A 19039-nucleotide genomic window follows, 5' to 3' on the forward strand; every position below is an offset into this window, starting at 1 on the left:
CAAAGGGCCAAATGGCCTACTCCAGCTCCTTTCTCCAATGCTTTCTCTCTCCACACACTCTGGCCACGCATGTGGTGCTGGACGACTGGAGGACAGCTAACATTGTATCGTTGTTTAAAAAGGGAGAAATGGATAGACTGAGTAATTATAGACCAATCAGTCTAACCTCGCTGGTGGGAAGATTACTGGAAAATATTCCGGAGGACAGGATAAATCTTCAGTCAGAAAGACATGGATTAAAGAAGGACAGTCAGCATGATTTGTTAAGATTATGTCTGATTAAGGTGATTGATTGTTTTGGGGAGTTAACAAGAAGAGTTGATGAGGGTGGTCAATTTGTTGTAGTCTATATGGATTTTAGCAAAGCTTTTGATAAGGTCCCACATGGCAGACTGCTCATGAAAGAGAAGCCAAGGCAAAGTAATGAGTTGGATCCAAAATTGGCTCAGAGGCAGGAAGCAAAGTGAATGTTTTATGACAGGAAGTGGGCTTCCACAGGTCTCAGGACCGGCTCCCTTTCTTTTTATGGTGTTTGTCAATCATTTAGACGAATGTAGGGCATATGACTAAGAAATTTTCAGACGATACAGAGTCAGTTACTAGGGGACATAGATTTAAGGTGAGAGGAGAAAACTATAGAGATGTGCGGGGCAAGTTTTTTTACGCAGAGGGTAGTGAGTGTCTGGAATTCGCTGCCAGAGGAAGTGGTGGAAGCAGGTACGATTGTGGTGTTTAAGAGGCAGCTTGACAAATACATGAATAGGATGGGAATAGAGGGATATGGACCCCGGAGGTGCAAAATATCTTAGTTGACGGGCAATATGATCGGCGCAGGCTTGGAGGGCCGAAGGGCCTGTTCCTGTGCTGTACTTTTCTTTGTTCTTGGCTGTGTGGTTGATAACGAGGAAGAAAGCTGTCAACTGCAAGAAGATATCAATGAACTGGTCGGGTGGGTGGACAAATGGAGTTCAATCCAAAGAAGTGTGGGGTAATGCATTTGGGGAGGGCAAGCAAATAAAGGGAAGGATGCTGAGAAGGGGAGGATCCTTTGAAGCTGCTCTGTGGCTGATCTTGTACCTCAACTCCACCTTCCTGCATTATGACTTCCTTTTTTAAAGACATTTGTGGAATATGGGGAGAGACCGAGAGAGAGAAGGGGGACTTTGGAGTGCATGTCCACAGATCCAGGGTAGGAGGACAGGCAGTTGAGATGGTTAAGACGACAAAGGGGGTACTTGCCTTTATAACTGGGAGGTTATGAAGTGAATTATAAACCTAACCCCTTAATAATCACTCTCTCTAGTTCAAAATAGCCACTTCCCACAGACACTTGGTCTGAGTCTGAGCAAGTGAACCACTTTTCCCCCCCAAGGAAGATAACTATCAAGAGATATTACCTTCTTCCAGATAGTTTTTTAAATAATTATCAGCTAGATTATGATTACCCGGATATTAAAAGGGTCCAGGGAGGGGCATCTTTTCAAAAAATTGTATCTCCCCACTTTAAGTAGAGAGAGGAGGTTCCTACGCTGCATATAGAAGACTACATGAGAGATATTTTACAAACTTATTTACAAGTTTGTTAAAGAACTATTTAACATGCAATACACTCATAAATGGATAAGTACATTGCAGCGTTAAAGACTACAGAAAGAGGGAAAACATAGTCTTAGTTCTAAAATAGAATCCAGTAAGAGACTTTAAAATAATGCTACAGACTAAAAACATCTCTTAGGACATCCATTAAATAGTTAAAGCAAAGTATTGCCTTAAATCGCTGAGTTGTCTCAGCTGTCTGAACAACAGGATATGAAAAAACTGTTAATTTAAAGTTTCCAATTCTTTGGCTGCCTGAGGTTTCCCTTTTAAATCCTCCTTTAATACAACTGCTTTTCTGAAGAAAAGCCTACATCTTTTATATCCCACTGAACTAAATTCCATTCTTTCTAGCAGTTATGGGTGTTGTCTCGTTTAAACTCCTCCCTTTTGACTATCTTGTATAATTCACTATTGTTTAATTGTTGAGGATGGCCTTATTATATGAACACTGTGGGCATGTATCTGGTCAATAAATGCTTGTGATGTGTTCTAACATCAACCCTAATTAATTTCACTTTTTTCTATATTTTCATAGTGATTTTAAAATTGTAGCAGAATTAGTAATTTTTAAAGTTGTTCATTTCAAGCTCAGTAAAGGCTACATTTTTATAGCATGTCTTTTGTATCAGGGGTCTGATGTTGTTCAATACTGACTTTTGGAAGCCCACGAGTGTTTCATGATTTGCTGAGCGAAATTTTAAGAATGCCTTAATAGGTAACGATGCCAAATCCCACACTGACCTACCATTAACGTGTTACCACTTTTATTTGGTAATGAATAAAGCATTGAAATTGTGGAAGGTAGTCCTCATTGATACCGATTTCCAACAAAAGGCAGGAGCACTAGAATTCCAGTGGGTGCTACCAACATAATGTCTGTCTACAGTTAAATTCAGAGATTTTTTTAAAATTTAATTTCAGTGCTGCCCATGTATGTGAAAAGGCTTCTGGGTAAAATGGTTGTCCGTTAACTTGTAACCATTTATTCAATTCTAAAGGAAAGTGTCCTAATTATATAAATATTAGGTGAAATTCGTATATTTTCCCTAACTATTCCTGTAACCCATGACAGTTATGCTGGAACTGTATAAAACACTGGTTCGGCCACAGCTGGAGTACTGCATGCACTGCACCATAGGAAAGGTGTGGTCCCAGATCTTCCAATATCCTGATTGCCAAAGACAGGAAATACTACCAGAGACATACATCCGGGACCCTGTGGAAGTCCTGACACGTGGTCTTGCGTGGGAATTGCCTAGGAAATTTGAACTTCTGAAGGGTAATTCCCTGGGAACCCTCCTGCAAATAATTCAGACACTGAGCTAGGGTCAAAGACTTTGGACAGTTGCAATTTATTTCGCTGAATAGCTAGCCAGGAAATGTTAGATAGATTAAAACCTAGTCTAACACCTGGTTAACCACATAACTGACAAACCCCAATCACCCACACTGATACCTTGACCAACATCCCCTACAACACCTCAACCAGAGGACCTGCCAACCCAATTACACCCTATCCCACCGAACAGCCACCCCATCTTCCTGCCATGAATACAGGAGAGGGGATACAGAGGAGATTTATGAGCATGTTGTCAGGAATGAAGAATGGGAGGGGCAAAAGTTAATGGTACACAGGAGGCTCAGGGGAGACCAGAAGGAAGAATGTAAAAGTGTGATTAGCACTTATTTGAGAGGTCCATAACCAGGGGTCAAGGATTGCAGTGTAAGAGGTGGGAAGTTTCAGAGAATTCGAGGGGAAATATTTTCAACTGGAGGGTGGTGGGGATCTGGAAAGACCTCTCACTAATCCTGACTTTCTCTCTCTCGCTCAACATCACTTCCTCCTTGTCTCTCTCCTACTTTCCAACACACACACAATCCCTCCTTCATTCTCTGCCACAGTCCGCAGACAAACTCCCTCCTTGTCTCTCACTCACTCTCTCCAGCGCACACACTCCCTCCTTGTCTCTCTCTCTCTCCAGCGCACACACTCCCTCCTTGTCTCTCTCTCTCCAGCGCACACTCCCTCCTTGTCTCTCTCTCTCCAGCGCACACACTCCCTCCTTGTCTCTCTCTCTCTCCAGCGCACACACTCCCTCCTTGTCTCTCTCTCCAGCGCACACACTCCCTCCTTGTCTCTCTCTCTCCAGCGCACACTCCCTCCTTGTCTCTCTCTCCAGCGCACACTCCCTCCTTGTCTCTCTCTCTCCAGCGCACACTCCCTCCTTGTCTCTCTCTCTCCAGCGCACACTCCCTCCTTGTCTCTCTCTCTCCAGCGCACACACTCCCTCCTTGTCTCTCTCTCCAGCGCACACACTCCCTCCTTGTCTCTCTCTCCAGCGCACACACTCCCTCCTTGTCTCTCTCTCTCCAGCGCACACACTCCCTCCTTGTCTCTCTCTCTCCAGCGCACACACTCCCTCCTTGTCTCTCTCTCCAGCGCACACACTCCCTCCTTTTCTCTCTCTCTCCAGCGCACACACTCCCTCCTTGTCTCTCTCTCTCCAGCGCACACACTCCCTCCTTGTCTCTCTCTCTCCAGCGCACACACTCCCTCCTTGTCTCTCTCCAGCGCACACACTCCCTCCTTGTCTCTCTCTCTCCAGCGCACACACTCCCTCCTTGTCTCTCTCTCCAGCGCACACACTCCCTCCTTGTCACCGTCCCTCCAGCGCACACGCTCCCTCCCTCCTTGTCTCTCTCTCTCTCTCCAGCGCACACACTCCCTCCCTCCTTCTCTCTCTCTCCAGCACACACGCTCCCTCCCTCCTTCTCTCTCTCTCCAGCACACACACTCCCTCCCTCCTTTCTTGTCTCTCTCTCTCTCCAGCACACACGCTCCCTCCCTCCTTGTCGCTCTCTCTCCAGCACACAGGCTCCCTCCCTCCTTGTCGCTCTCTCTCCAGCACACACGCTCCCTCCCTCCTTGTCTCTCTCTCTCCAGCACACACGCTCCCTCCCTCCTTGTCTCTCTCTCTCCAGCACACACGTTCCCTCCCTCGTCTCTCTCTCTCCAGCACACACGCTCCCTCCCTCCTTGTCTCTCTCTCTCCAGCACACACGCTCCCTCCCTCCTTGTCTCTCACTCTCCAGCACACACACTCCCTCCCTCCTTGTCTCTCACTCTCCAGCACACACGCTCCCTCCCTCCTTGTCTCTCTCTCTCCAGCACACACGCTCCCTCCCTCGTCTCTCTCTCTCCAGCACACACGCTCCCTCCCTCCTTGTCTCTCTCTCTCCAGCACACACGCTCTCTCCCTCCTTGTCTCTCTCTCTTCAGCACACACGCTCCCTCCCTCCTTGTCTCTCTCTCTCCAGCACACACGCTCCCTCCTTCCTTGTCTCTCTCTCTCCAGCACACACGCTCCCTGACTCCTTGTCTCTCTCTCCACACACACGCTCCCTGACTCCTTATCTCTCTCTCCAGCACACACGGTCCCTGCCTCCTTGTCTCTCTCCAGCACACACGCTCCCTCCCTCCTTGTCTCTCTCTCTCCAGCACACACGCTGCCTCCCTCCTTGTCTCTCTCCAGCGCACACACTCCCTCCTTGTCTCTCTCTCTCCAGCGCACACACTCCCTCCTTGTCTCTCTATCTCCAGCGCACACACTCCCTCCTTGTCTCTCTATCTCCAGCGCACACACTCCCTCCTTGTCTCTCTCTCTCCAGCGCACACACTCCCTCCTTGTCTCTCTCTCTCCAGCGCACACACTCCCTCCTTGTCTCTCTCTCTCCAGCGCACACTCCCTCCTTGTCTCTCTCCAGCGCACACTCCCTCCTTGTCTCTCTCTCCAGCGCACACACTCCCTCCTTGTCTCTCTCTCCAGCGCACACACTCCCTCCTTGTCTCTCTCTCTCCAGCGCACACACTCCCTCCTTGTCTCTCTCTCCAGCGCACACACTCCCTCCTTGTCTCTCTCTCTCCAGCGCACACACTCCCTCCTTGTATCTCTCTCCAGCGCACACACTCCCTCCTTGTCTCTCTCTCCAGCGCACACACTCCCTCCTTGTCTCTCTCTCCAGCGCACACACTCCCTCCTTGTCTCTCTCCAGCGCACACACTCCCTCCTTGTCACCGTCCCTCCAGCGCACACGCTCCCTCCCTCCTTGTCTCTCTCTCTCTCCAGCACACACACTCCCTCCCTCCTTGTCTCTCTCTCTCTCCAGCACACACGCTCCCTCCCTCCTTCTCTCTCTCTCTCCAGCACACACGCTCCCTCCCTCCTTGTCTCTCTCTCTCCAGCACACACGCTCCCTCCCTCCTTGTCTCTCTCTCTCCAGCACACACGCTCCCTCCCTCCTTGTCTCTCTCTCTCCAGCACACACGCTCCCTCCCTCCTTGTCTCTCTCTCTCCAGCACACACGTTCCCTCCCTCGTCTCTCACTCCAGCACACACGCTCCCTCCCTCCTTGTCTCTCTCTCTCCAGCACACACGCTCCCTCCCTCCTTGTCTCTCTCTCTCCAGCACACACGCTCCCTCCCTCCTTGTCTCTCACTCTCCAGCACACACGCTCCCTCCCTCCTTGTCTCTCTCTCTCCAGCACACACGCTCCCTCCCTCCTTGTCTCTCTCTCTCTCCAGCACACACGCTCCCTCCCTCCTTGTTTCTCTCTCCAGCACACACGCTCCCTCCCTCCTTGTCTCTCTCCAGCACACACGCTCCCTCCCTCCTTGTCTCTCTCTCCAGCACACACGCTCCCTCCTTCCTTGTCTCTCTCTCTCCAGCACACACGCTCCCTCCCTCCTTGTCTCTCTCCACACACACGCTCCCTGACTCCTTGTCTCTCTCTCCAGCACACACGCTCCCTGCCTTCTTGTCTCTCTCTCCAGCACACACGCTCCCTCCCTCCTTGTCTCTCTCTCTCCAGCACACACGCTCCCTCCCTCCTTGTCTCTCTCTCTCCAGCACACACGCTGCCTCCCTCCTTGTCTCTCTCTCCAGCACACACGCTCCCTCCCTCCTTGTCTCTCTCTCTCCAGCACACACGCTCCCTCCTTGTCACCGTCCCTCCAGCGCACACGCTCCCTCCCTCCTTGTCTCTCTCTCTCTCCAGCACACACACTCCCTCCCTCCTTGTCTCTCTCTCTCCAGCACACATGCTCCCTCCCTCCTTCTCTCTCTCTCTCTCCAGCACACACGCTCCCTCCCTCCTTCTCTCTCTCTCTCCAGCACACACACTCCCTCCCTCCTTGTCTCTCTCTCTCTCCAGCACACACGCTCCCTCCCCCCTTGTCTCTCTCTCTCCAGCACACACGCTCCCTCCCTCCTTGTCTCTCTCTCTCCAGCACACACGCTCCCTCCCTCCTTGTCTCTCTCTCTCTCCAGCACACACGCTCCCTCCCTCCTTGTCTCTCTCTCTCCAGCGCACACACTCCCTCCTTGTCTCTCTCTCTCCAGCGCACACTCCCTCCTTGTCTCTCTCTCTCCAGCGCACACACTCCCTCCTTGTCTCTCTCTCTCCAGCGCACACACTCCCTCCTTGTCTCTCTCTCTCCAGCGCACACACTCCCTCCTTGTATCTCTCTCCAGCGCACACACTCCCTCCTTGTCTCTATCTCCAGCGCACACACTCCCTCCTTGTCACCGTCCCTCCAGCGCACACGCTCCCTCCCTCCTTGTCTCTCTCTCTCTCCAGCACACACACTCCCTCCCTCCTTGTCTCTCTCTCTCTCCAGCACACACGCTCCCTCCCTCCTTCTCTCTCTCTCTCCAGCACACACGCTCCCTCCCTCCTTGTCTCTCTCTCTCCAGCACACACGCTCCCTCCCTCCTTGTCTCTCTCTCTCCAGCACACACGTTCCCTCCCTCGTCTCTCTCTCTCCAGCACACACGCTCCCTCCCTCCTTGTCTCTCTCTCTCCAGCACACACGCTCCCTCCCTCCTTGTCTCTCACTCTCCAGCACACACGCTCCCTCCCTCCTTGTCTCTCTCTCTCTCCAGCACACACGCTCCCTCCCTCCTTGTCTCTCTCTCTCTCCAGCACACACGCTCCCTCCCTCCTTGTCTCTCTCTCTCTCCAGCACACACGCTCCCTCCCTCCTTGTTTCTCTCTCCAGCACACACGCTCCCTCCCTCCTTGTCTCTCTCTCTCCAGCACACACGCTCCCTCCTTCCTTGTCTCTCTCTCTCCAGCACACACGCTCCCTCCCTCCTTGTCTCTCTCTCCACACACACGCTCCCTGACTCCTTGTCTCTCTCTCTCCAGCACACACGCTCCCTGCCTCCTTGTCTCTCTCTCCAGCACACACGCTCCCTCCCTCCTTGTCTCTCTCTCTCCAGCACACACGCTGCCTCCCTCCTTGTCTCTCTCTCCAGCACACACGCTCCCTCCCTCCTTGTCTCTCCCTCTCCAGCACACACGCTCCCTCCTTGTCACCGTCCCTCCAGCGCACACGCTCCCTCCCTCCTTGTCTCTCTCTCTCCAGCACACACACTCCCTCCCTCCTTGTCTCTCTCTCCAGCACACACGCTCCCTCCCTCCTTCTCTCTCTCTCTCTCCAGCACACACGCTCCCTCCCTCCTTCTCTCTCTCTCTCCAGCACACACACTCCCTCCCTCCTTGTCTCTCTCTCTCTCCAGCACACACGCTCCCTCCCTCCTTGTCTCTCTCTCTCCAGCACACACGCTCCCTCCCTCCTTGTCTCTCTCTCTCTCCAGCACACACGCTCCCTCCCTCCTTGTCTCTCTCTCTCTCCAGCACACACGCTCCCTCCCTCCTTGTCTCTCTCTCTCCAGCACACACGCTCCCTCCCTCCTTGTCTCTCTCTCTCCAGCACACACGTTCCCTCCCTCGTCTCTCTCTCTCCAGCACACACGCTCCCTCCCTCCTTGTCTCTCTCTCTCCAGCACACACGCTCCCTCCCTCCTTGTCTCTCTCTCCAGCACACACGCTCCCTCCCTCCTTGTCTCTCTCTCTCCAGCACACACGCTCCCTCCTTGTCACCGTCCCTCCAGCGCATACGCTCCCTCCCTCCTTGTCTCTCTCTCTCTCCAGCACACACACTCCCTCCCTCCTTGTCTCTCTCTCTCTCCAGCACACACGCTCCCTCCCTCCTTGTCTCTCTCTCTCTCCAGCACACACACTCCCTCCCTCCTTCTCTCTCTCTCTCCAGCACACACACTCCCTCCCTCCTTGTCTCTCTCTCTCCAGCACACACGCTCCCTCCCTCCTTGTCTCTCTCTCTCCAGCACACACGCTCCCTCCCTCCTTGTCTCTCTCTCTCTGCAGCACACACGCTCCCTCCCTCCTTGTCTCTCTCTCTCTCCAGCACACACGCTCCCTCCCTCCTTGTCTCTCTCTCTCCAGCACACACGTTCCCTCCCTCGTCTCTCTCTCTCTCGAGCACACACGCTCCCTCCTTCCTTGTCTCTCTCTCTCCAGCACACACGCTCCCTCCCTCCTTGTCTCTCTCTCCAGCACACACGCTCCCTCCCTCCTTGTCTCACTCTCCAGCACACACACTCCCTCCCTCCTTGTCTCTCTCTCCAGCACACACGCTCCCTCCCTCCTTGTCTCTCTCTCTCCAGCACACACGCTCCCTCCCTCCTTGTCTCTCTCTCTCCAGCACACACGCTCCCTCCCTCCTTGTCTCTCTCTCTCCAGCACACACGCTCCCTCCCTCCTTGTCTCTCTCTCCAGCACACACGCTCCCTCCCTCATTGTCTCTCTCTCCAGCACACACACTCCCTCCCTCATTGTCTCTCTCTCCAGCACACACTCTCCCTCCCTCCTTGTCTCTCTCTCTCCAGCACATACGCTCCCTCCCTCCTTGTCTCTCTCTCTCCAGCACACACGCTCCCTCCCTCCTTGTCTCTCTCTCTCCAGCACACACACTCTCTCCCTCCTTGTCTCTCTCTCTCCAGCACACACGCTCCCTCCTTGTCTCTCTCTCTCCAGCACACCCGCTCCCTCCTTGTCTCTCTCTCTCCAGCACACACCCTCCTTGTCTCTTGCTCTCCAGCACACACACACCCTCCTTGTCTCTCTCTCTCCAGCACACACACACCCTCCTTGTCTCTCTCTCTCCAGCACACACACACCCTCCTTGTCTCTCTCTCTCCAGCACACACACACCCTCCTTGTCTCTCGCTCTCCAGCACACACACACCCTCCTTGTCTCTCTCTCCAGCACACACACACCCTCCTTGTCTCTCTCTCTCCAGCACACACACACCCTCCTTGTCTCTCTCTCTCCAGCACACACACACCCTCCTTGTCTCTCTCTCTCCAGCACACACACACCCTCCTTGTCTCTCTCTCCAGCACACACACACCCTCCTTGTCTCTCTCTCTCCAGCACACACACACCCTCCTTGTCTCTCTCTCTCCAGCACACACACACCCTCCTTGTCTCTCTCTCTCCAGGAAACACACACACCCTCCTTGTCTCTCTCTCTCTCCAGCACACACGCTCCCTCCTTGTCTCTCTCTCTCTCCAGCACACACACACACCCTCCTTGTCTCTCTCTCTCTCCAGCACACACACACACCCTCCTTGTCTCTCTCTCTCTCTCTCCAGCACACACACACACCCTCCTTGTCTCTCTCTCTCTCTCCAGCACACACACACACCCTCCTTGTCTCTCTCTCTCTCTCCAGCACACACACACATGCTGCTTGTCTCTCTCTCTCTCTCTCTCCAGGACACACACACACCCTCCTTGTCTCTCTCTCTCTCTCCAGCACACACACACACCCTCCTTGTCTCTCTCTCTCTCTCCAGCACACACACACACGCTGCTTGTCTCTCTCTCTCTCTCTCTCTCTCCAGCACACACACACACCCTCCTTGTCTCTCTCTCTCTCTCCAGCACACACACACACGCTGCTTGTCTCTCTCTCTCTCTCTCTCCAGGACACACACACACCCTCCTTGTCTCTCTCTCTCTCTCCAGCACACACACACACCCTCCTTGTCTCTCTCTCTCTCTCCAGCACACACACACGATGCTTGTCTCTCTCTCTCTCTCTCTCTCCAGGACACACACCCTCCTTGTCTCTCTCTCTCTCTCCAGCACACACACACACCCTCCTTGTCTCTCTCTCTCTCTCCAGCACACACACACACGCTGCTTGTCTCTCTCTCTCTCTCTCTCCAGCACACACACACACCCTCCTTGTCTCTCTCTCTCTCTCCAGCACACACACACACGCTGCTTGTCTCTCTCTCTCTCTCTCTCTCCAGGACACACACACACCCTCCTTGTCTCTCTCTCTCTCTCTCCAGCACACACACACACGCTGCTTGTCTCTCTCTCTCTCTCTCTCTCTCTCCAGCACACACACACACGCTGCTTGTCTCTCTCTCTCTCTCTCTCTCTCTCTCTCCAGGACACACACACACCCTCCTTGTCTCTCTCTCTCTCTCTCCAGGACACACACACACCCTCCTTGTCTCTCTCTCTCTCTCCAGGACACACACACACCCTCCTTGTCTCTCTCTCTCTCTCTCTCCAGCACACACACACACGCTGCTTGTCTCTCTCTCTCTCTCTCTCTCTCCAGCACACACACACACCCTCCTTGTCTCTCTCTCTCTCTCCAGCACACACACACACGCTGCTTGTCTCTCTCTCTCTCTCTCTCCAGGACACACACACACCCTCCTTGTCTCTCTCTCTCTCTCCAGCACACACACACACCCTCCTTGTCTCTCTCTCTCTCTCCAGCACACACACACGATGCTTGTCTCTCTCTCTCTCTCTCCAGGACACACACCCTCCTTGTCTCTCTCTCTCTCTCCAGCACACACACACACCCTCCTTGTCTCTCTCTCTCTCTCCAGCACACACACACACGCTGCTTGTCTCTCTCTCTCTCTCTCTCTCCAGCACACAAACACACCCTCCTTGTCTCTCTCTCTCTCTCCAGCACACACACACACGCTGCTTGTCTCTCTCTCTCTCTCTCTCTCCAGGACACACACACACCCTCCTTGTCTCTCTCTCTCTCTCCAGCACACACACACACGCTGCTTGTCTCTCTCTCTCTCTCTCTCTCTCTCCAGCACACACACACACGCTGCTTGTCTCTCTCTCTCTCTCTCTCTCTCTCTCCAGGACACACACACACCCTCCTTGTCTCTCTCTCTCTCTCTCTCCAGGACACACACACACCCTCCTTGTCTCTCTCTCTCTCTCTCTCCAGGACACACACACACCCTCCTTGTCTCTCTCTCTCTCTCCAGGACACACACACACCCTCCTTGTCTCTCTCTCTCTCTCTCTCCAGCACACACACACACGCTGCTTGTCTCTCTCTCTCTCTCTCTCTCCAGCACACACACACACCCTCCTTGTCTCTCTCTCTCTCTCTCTCCAGCACACACACACACGCTGCTTGTCTCTCTCTCTCTCTCTCTCTCTCTCTCCAGCACACACACACACCCTCCTTGTCTCTCTCTCTCTCTCTCTCTCTCTCTCCAGCACACACACACACCCTCCTTGTCTCTCTCTCTCTCTCCAGCACACACACACACCCTCCTTGTCTCTCTCTCTCTCTCCAGCACACACACACACGCTGCTTGTCTCTCTCTCTCTCTCTCTCTCTCCAGGACACACACACACCCTCCTTGTCTCTCTCTCTCTCTCTCTCTCCAGGACACACACACACCCTCCTTGTCTCTCTCTCTCCAGGACACACACACACCCTCCTTGTCTCTCTCTCTCCAGGACACACACACACTACTTGTCTCCCTTCGTGACGTATATCCGGTCGCGCGGAAGTTTCTCATTTCGTCATTTCCGGGAAGATGGTTCCTCTCTCCGCTCTCCTGTTTCCGGTGGGGATTTGGTGCGCGGTTTCCCTGGGAGACTCACTGTTGAAGGTGAGAGAGAGAGAGTGACAGGGTGAGAGAGAGAGAGTGTGTGACAGGGTGAGAGAGAGAGAGTGTGACAGGGTGAGAGAGAGAGAGTGTGTGACAGGGTGAGAGAGAGAGAGTGTGTGACAGGGTGAGAGAGAGAGAGTGTGTGACAGGGTGAGAGAGAGAGAGTGTGTGACAGGGTGAGAGAGAGAGAGTGTGACAGGGTGAGAGAGAGAGAGTGTGACAGGGTGAGAGAGAGAGTGTGACAGGGAGAGAGAGAGAGAGAGTGTGACAGGGAGAGAGAGTGTGTGACAGGGAGAGAGAGAGAGAGAGAGAGAGTGTGACAGGGAGAGAGTGAGAGAGAGAGAGTGTGACAGGGTGAGAGAGTGTGTGTGACAGGGTGAGAGAGTGTGTGTGACAGGGTGAGAGAGAGAGTGTGTGTGACAGGGTGAGAGAGAGAGTGTGTGTGACAGGGTGAGAGAGAGAGAGAGAGAGTGTGTGACAGGGTGAGAGAGAGAGAGAGAGTGTGTGACAGCGGGAGAGAGTGAGTGTGTGAGAGAGAGAGTGTGTGACAGCGGGAGAGTGTGAGTGTGTGAGAGAGAGAGTGTGTGACAGCTTGAGAGAGTGTGTGACAGCGTGAGGGAGAGAGAGTGTGTGACAGCGTGAGGGAGAGAGAGTGTGTGACAGCGTGAGAGAGAGAGAGTGTGTGACAGCGTGAGAGAGAGAGAGTGTGTGACAGCGTGAGAGAGAGAGAGTGTGTGACAGCGTGGGAGGGGGAGAGTGTGTGACAGCATGGCAGAGAGAGTGTTTGACAGCGTGAGAGAGAGAGTGTGTGAGAGAGAGAGAGTGTGTGACAGCGTGAGAGAGAGTGTGTGTGACAGCGTGAGAGAGAGAGTGTGTGACAGCGTGAGAGAGAGAGTGTGTGACAGCATGAGAGAGAGAGTGTGTGACAGCGTGAGAGAGAGTGTGTGTGACAGCGTGAGAGAGAGTGTGTGACAGCATGAGAGAGAGAGTGTGTGACAGCGTGAGAGAGAGAGTGTGTGACTGGGTGAGAGAGAGAGAGAGTGTGTGACTGGGTGAGAGAGAGAGAGAGTGTGACTGGGTGAGAGAGAGAGAGAGAGTGTGACTGGGTGAGAGAGAGAGAGAGTGTGTGACAGGGTGAGAGAGAGAGAGAGAGTGTGACAGGGTGAGAGAGAGAGAGAGAGAGAGAGAGTGTGACAGGGTGAGAGAGAGAGAGAGAGAGAGTGTGACAGGGTGAGAGAGAGAGAGTGTGACAGGGTGAGAGGGAGAGAGTGTGACAGGGTGAGAGAGGGAGAGAGTGTGACAGGGTGAGAGAGAGAGTGTGACAGGGTGAGAGAGTGTAGGACAGGGTGAGAGAGAGAGAGAGAGAGAGAGTGTGACAGGGTGAGAGAGAGAGAGAGTGTGTGACTGGGTGAGAGAGAGAGAGAGTGTGTGACTGGGTGAGAGAGAGAGTGTGTGACTGGGTGAGAGAGAGAGAGAGAGTGTGTGACTGGGTGAGAGAGAGAGAGAGTGTGTGACTGGGTGAGAGAGAGAGAGAGTGTGTGACTGGGTGAGAGAGAGAGAGAGTGTGTGACTGGGTGAGAGAGAGAGAGAGTGTGTGACTGGGTGAGAGAGAGAGAGAGTGTGTGACTGGGTGAGAGAGAGAGAGAGTGTGTGACAGGTTGAGAGAGAGAGAGAGTGTGTGACAGGTTGAGAGAGAGAGAGAGTGTGTGACAGGGTGAGAGAGAGAGAGTGTGACAGGGTGAGAGAGAGAGAGTGTGACAGGGTGAGAGAGAGAGAGTATGTGACAGGGTGAGAGAGAGAGAGTGTGTGACAGGGTGAGAGAGAGAGAGTGTGTGACAGGGTGAGGGAGAGAGTGTGTGACAGGGTGAGAGAGAGAGAGTGTGACAGGGTGAGAGAGAGAGAGTGTGACAGGGTGAGAGAGAGAGTGTGAGACAGGGTGAGAGAGAGAGTGTGTGACAGGGTGAGTGAGAGAGAGAGTGTGTGACAGGGTGAGTGAGAGAGAGAGTGTGTGCCAGGGTGAGTGAGAGATTGTGTGTGACAGGGTGAGAGAGAGAGTGTCTGACAGGGTGAGAGAGAGAGAGAGTGTGACAGGGTGAGAGTCAGAGAGAGTGACAGGGTGAGAGAGGGAGTGTGTGACAGGGTGAGAGAGAGAGAGTGTGACAGGGTGAGAGAGAGAGAGTGTGACAGGGTGAGAGAGAGACAGAGAGTGTGACAGGGTGAGAGAGAGACAGAGAGTGTGACAGGGTGAGAGAGAGAGAGAGTGTGACAGGGTGAGAGAGAGAGAGAGTGTGACAGGGTGAGAGAGAGAGAGAGTGTGACAGGGTGAGAGAGAGAGTGACAGGGTGAGAGAGAGAGAGAGAGAGAGAGTGTGTGACAGGGTGAGAGAGAGAGAGAGTGTGTGACAGGGTGAGAGAGAGAGAGAGTGTGTGACAAGGTGAGAGAGAGAGAGTGTGTGACTGGGTGAGAGAGAGAGAGAGAGAGTGTGTGACTGGGTGAGAGAGAGAGAGAGTGTGTGACAGGGTGAGAGAGAGAGAGAGTGTGTGACAGGGTGAGAGAGAGAGAGTGTGACAGGGTGAGAGAGAGTGTGTGACAGGGTGAGAGAGAGAGAGTGTGTGACAGGGTGAGAGAGAGAGAGTGTGACAGGGTGAGAGAGAGAGAGTGTGACAGGGTGAGAGAGAGAGAGAGTGTGACAGGGTGAGAGAGAGAGTGTGTGACAGGGTGAGAGAGAGAGTGTGTGACAGGGTGAGTGAGAGAGAGAGTGTGTGACAGGGTGAGTGAGAGAGAGAGTGTGTGCCAGGGTGAGTGAGAGAGTGTGTGTGACAGGGTGAGAGAGAGAGTGACTGACAGGGTGAGAGAGAGAGAGAGAGTGTGACAGGGTGAGAGAGAGAGAGTGTGACAGGGTGAGAGAGAGAGAGTGTGACAGGGTGAGAGAGAGAGAGAGTGTGACAGGGTGAGAGAGAGAGAGTGTGACAGGGTGAGAGAGAGAGAGAGTGTGACAGGGTGAGAGAGAGAGAGTGTGACAGGGTGAGAGAGAGAGAGTGTGACAGGGTGAGAGAGAGAGAGAGAGTGTGACAGGGTGAGAGAGAGAGAGAGTGTGACAGGGTGAGAGAGAGAGAGAGTGTGACAGGGTGAGAGAGGGAGTGTGTGACAGGGTGAGAGAGAGTGAGAGTGTGACAGGGTGAGAGAGGGAGTGTGTGACAGGGTGTGAGAGAGTGAGTGTGTGACAGGGTGAGAGAGAGAGAGAGTGTGACAGGGTGAGAGAGAGAGAGTGACAGGGTGAGAGAGAGAGAGAGAGTGTGACAGGGTGAGAGAGAGAGAGTGTGTGACAGGGTGAGAGAGAGAGAGAGAGTGTGACAGGGTGAGAGAGAGAGAGAGTGTGACAGGGTGAGAGAGGGAGTGTGTGACAGGGTGAGAGAGAGTGAGAGTGTGACAGGGTGAGAGAGGGAGTGTGTGACAGGGTGTGAGAGAGTGAGTGTGTGACAGGGTGAGAGAGAGAGAGAGTGTGACAGGGTGAGAGAGAGAGAGTGACAGGGTGAGAGAGAGAGAGAGAGTGTGACAGGGTGAGAGAGAGAGAGTGTGTGACAGGGTGAGAGAGAGAGAGAGAGTGTGACAGGGTGAGAGAGAGAGTGAGTGTGACAGGGTGAGAGAGAGAGTGAGTGTGACAGGGTGAGAGAGAGAGTGAGTGTGACAGGGTGAGAGAGAGAGAGAGAGAGTGTGACAGGGTGAGAGAGAGAGAGAGTGTGACAGGGTGAGAGAGAGAGAGAGTGTGACAGGGTGAGAGAGAGAGAGAGAGTGTGACAGGGTGAGAGAGAGAGAGTGTGTGACAGGGTGAGAGAGAGAGAGAGTGTGACAGGGTGAGAGAGAGAGTGTGACAGGGAGAGAGAGAGAGAGAGTGTGACAGGGAGAGAGAGTGTGTGACAGGGTGAGAGAGAGAGAGTGTGTGACAGCGTGAGGGAGAGAGAGTGTGTGACAGCGTGAGAGAGAGAGAGTGTGTGACAGCGTGAGAGAGAGAGAGTGTGTGACAGCGTGAGAGAGAGAGAGTGTGTGACAGCGTGAGAGAGAGAGAGTGTGTGACAGCGTGGGAGGGGGAGAGTGTGTGACAGCGTGGGAGGGGGAGAGTGTGTGACAGCATGGGAGAGAGAGTGTTTGACAGCGTGAGAGAGAGAGTGTGTGAGAGAGAGAGAGTGTGTGACAGCGTGAGAGAGAGTGTGTGTGACAGCGTGAGAGAGAGAGTGTGTGACAGCGTGAGAGAGAGAGTGTGTGACAGCATGAGAGAGAGAGTGTGTGACAGCGTGAGAGAGAGTGTGTGTGACAGCGTGAGAGAGAGTGTGTGACAGCATGAGAGAGAGAGTGTGTGACAGCGTGAGAGAGAGAGTGTGTGACTGGGTGAGAGAGAGAGAGAGTGTGTGACTGGGTGAGAGAGAGAGAGAGTGTGTGACTGGGTGAGAGAGAGAGAGAGTGTGTGACAGGGTGAGAGAGAGAGAGAGAGTGTGACAGGGTGAGAGAGAGAGAGAGAGAGAGTGTGACAGGGTGAGAGAGAGAGAGAGAGTGTGACAGGGTGAGAGAGGGAGAGAGTGTGACAGGGTGAGAGAGAGAGTGTGACAGGGTGAGAGAGTGTAGGACAGGGTGAGAGAGAGAGAGAGAGAGAGAGAGAGTGTGACAGGGTGAGAGAGAGAGTGTGACAGGGTGAGAGAGTGTAGGACAGGGTGAGAGAGAGAGAGAGAGAGAGAGAGTGTGACAGGGTGAGAGAGAGAGAGAGTGTGTGACAGGGTGAGAGAGAGAGAGAGTGTGTGACAAGGTGAGAGAGAGAGAGAGAGTGTGTGACTGGGTGAGAGAGAGAGAGAGTGTGTGACTGGGTGAGAGAGAGAGAGAGTGTGTGACTGGGTGAGAGAGAGAGAGAGTGTGTGACTGGGTGAGAGAGAGAGAGAGTGTGTGACTGGGTGAGAGAGAGAGAGAGTGTGTGACTGGGTGAGAGAGAGAGAGAGTGTGTGACTGGGTGAGAGAGAGAGAGAGTGTGTGACTGGGTGAGAGAGAGAGAGAGTGTGTGACTGGGTGAGAGAGAGAGAGAGTGTGTGACTGGGTGAGAGAGAGAGAGAGTGTGTGACAGGTTGAGAGAGAGAGAGAGTGTGTGACAGGTTGAGAGAGAGAGAGAGTGTGTGACAGGGTGAGAGAGAGAGAGTGTGACAGGGTGAGAGAGAGTATGTGACAGGGTGAGAGAGAGAGAGTGTGTGACAGGGTGAGAGAGAGAGAGTGTGTGACAGGGTGAGGGAGAGAGTGTGTGACAGGGTGAGAGAGAGAGAGTGTGACAGGGTGAGAGAGAGAGTGTGAGACAGGGTGAGAGAGAGAGTGTGAGACAGGGTGAGAGAGAGAGTGTGTGACAGGGTGAGTGAGAGAGAGAGTGTGTGACAGGGTGAGTGAGAGAGAGAGTGTGTGCCAGGGTGAGTGAGAGATTGTGTGTGACAGGGTGAGTGAGAGATTGTGTGTGACAGGGTGAGAGAGAGAGTGTCTGACAGGGTGAGAGAGAGAGAGAGTGTGACAGGGTGAGAGTCAGAGAGAGTGACAGGGTGAGAGAGGGAGTGTGTGACAGGGTGAGAGAGAGAGAGTGTGACAGGGTGAGAGAGACAGAGAGTGTGACAGGGTGAGAGACAGAGAGTGTGACAGGGTGAGAGAGAGACAGAGAGTGTGACAGGGTGAGAGAGAGACAGAGAGTGTGACAGGGTGAGAGAGAGACAGAGAGTGTGACAGGGTGAGAGAGAGACAGAGAGTGTGACAGGGTGAGAGAGAGACAGAGAGTGTGACAGGGTGAGAGAGAGAGAGAGTGTGACAGGGTGAGAGAGAGAGAGAGTGTGACAGGGTGAGAGAGAGAGAGTGTGACAGGGTGAGAGAGAGAGAGAGTGTGACAGGGTGAGAGAGAGAGTGACAGGGTGAGAGAGAGAGAGAGAGAGAGTGTGTGACAGGGTGAGAGAGAGAGAGAGTGTGTGACAGGGTGAGAGAGAGAGAGAGTGTGTGACAAGGTGAGAGAGAGAGAGAGAGTGTGTGACTGGGTGAGAGAGAGAGAGAGAGTGTGTGACTGGGTGAGAGAGAGAGAGAGTGTGTGACAGGGTGAGAGAGAGAGAGAGTGTGTGACAGGGTGAGAGAGAGAGAGTGTGACAGGGTGAGAGAGAGTGTGTGACAGGGTGAGAGAGAGAGAGTGTGTGACAGGGTGAGAGAGAGAGAGTGTGACAGGGTGAGAGAGAGAGAGTGTGACAGGGTGAGAGAGAGAGAGAGTGTGACAGGGTGAGAGAGAGAGTGTGTGACAGGGTGAGAGAGAGAGTGTGTGACAGGGTGAGTGAGAGAGAGAGTGTGTGACAGGGTGAGTGAGAGAGAGAGTGTGTGCCAGGGTGAGTGAGAGAGTGTGTGTGACAGGGTGAGAGAGAGAGTGACTGACAGGGTGAGAGAGAGAGAGAGAGTGTGACAGGGTGAGAGAGAGAGAGTGTGACAGGGTGATAGAGAGAGAGTGTGACAGGGTGAGAGAGAGAGAGAGTGTGACAGGGTGAGAGAGAGAGAGTGTGACAGGGTGAGAGAAAGAGAGAGTGTGACAGGGTGAGAGAGAGAGAGTGTGACAGGGTGAGA

General features: G+C 53.6%; 1 protein-coding gene across 1 annotated transcript in view; it reads left to right on the forward strand.

Annotated features, from left to right (window-relative positions):
- Positions 1-12308: 12308 nt before the first annotated feature.
- The window catches only part of mbtps2 (membrane-bound transcription factor peptidase, site 2), a 155648-nt gene continuing 148917 nt past the window's right edge, over positions 12309-19039 (forward strand). Inside the window, exon 1 of the mRNA XM_041212041.1 lies at positions 12309-12427. Coding sequence (XP_041067975.1) covers positions 12353-12427 — 75 coding nt within the window. The 5' untranslated portion in view covers positions 12309-12352. The remainder of the gene's footprint in view (positions 12428-19039) is intronic.

Source organism: Carcharodon carcharias, chromosome 18 (assembly GCF_017639515.1).
Source record: "Carcharodon carcharias isolate sCarCar2 chromosome 18, sCarCar2.pri, whole genome shotgun sequence".
Taxonomy (NCBI): Eukaryota; Metazoa; Chordata; class Chondrichthyes; order Lamniformes; family Lamnidae; genus Carcharodon; species Carcharodon carcharias.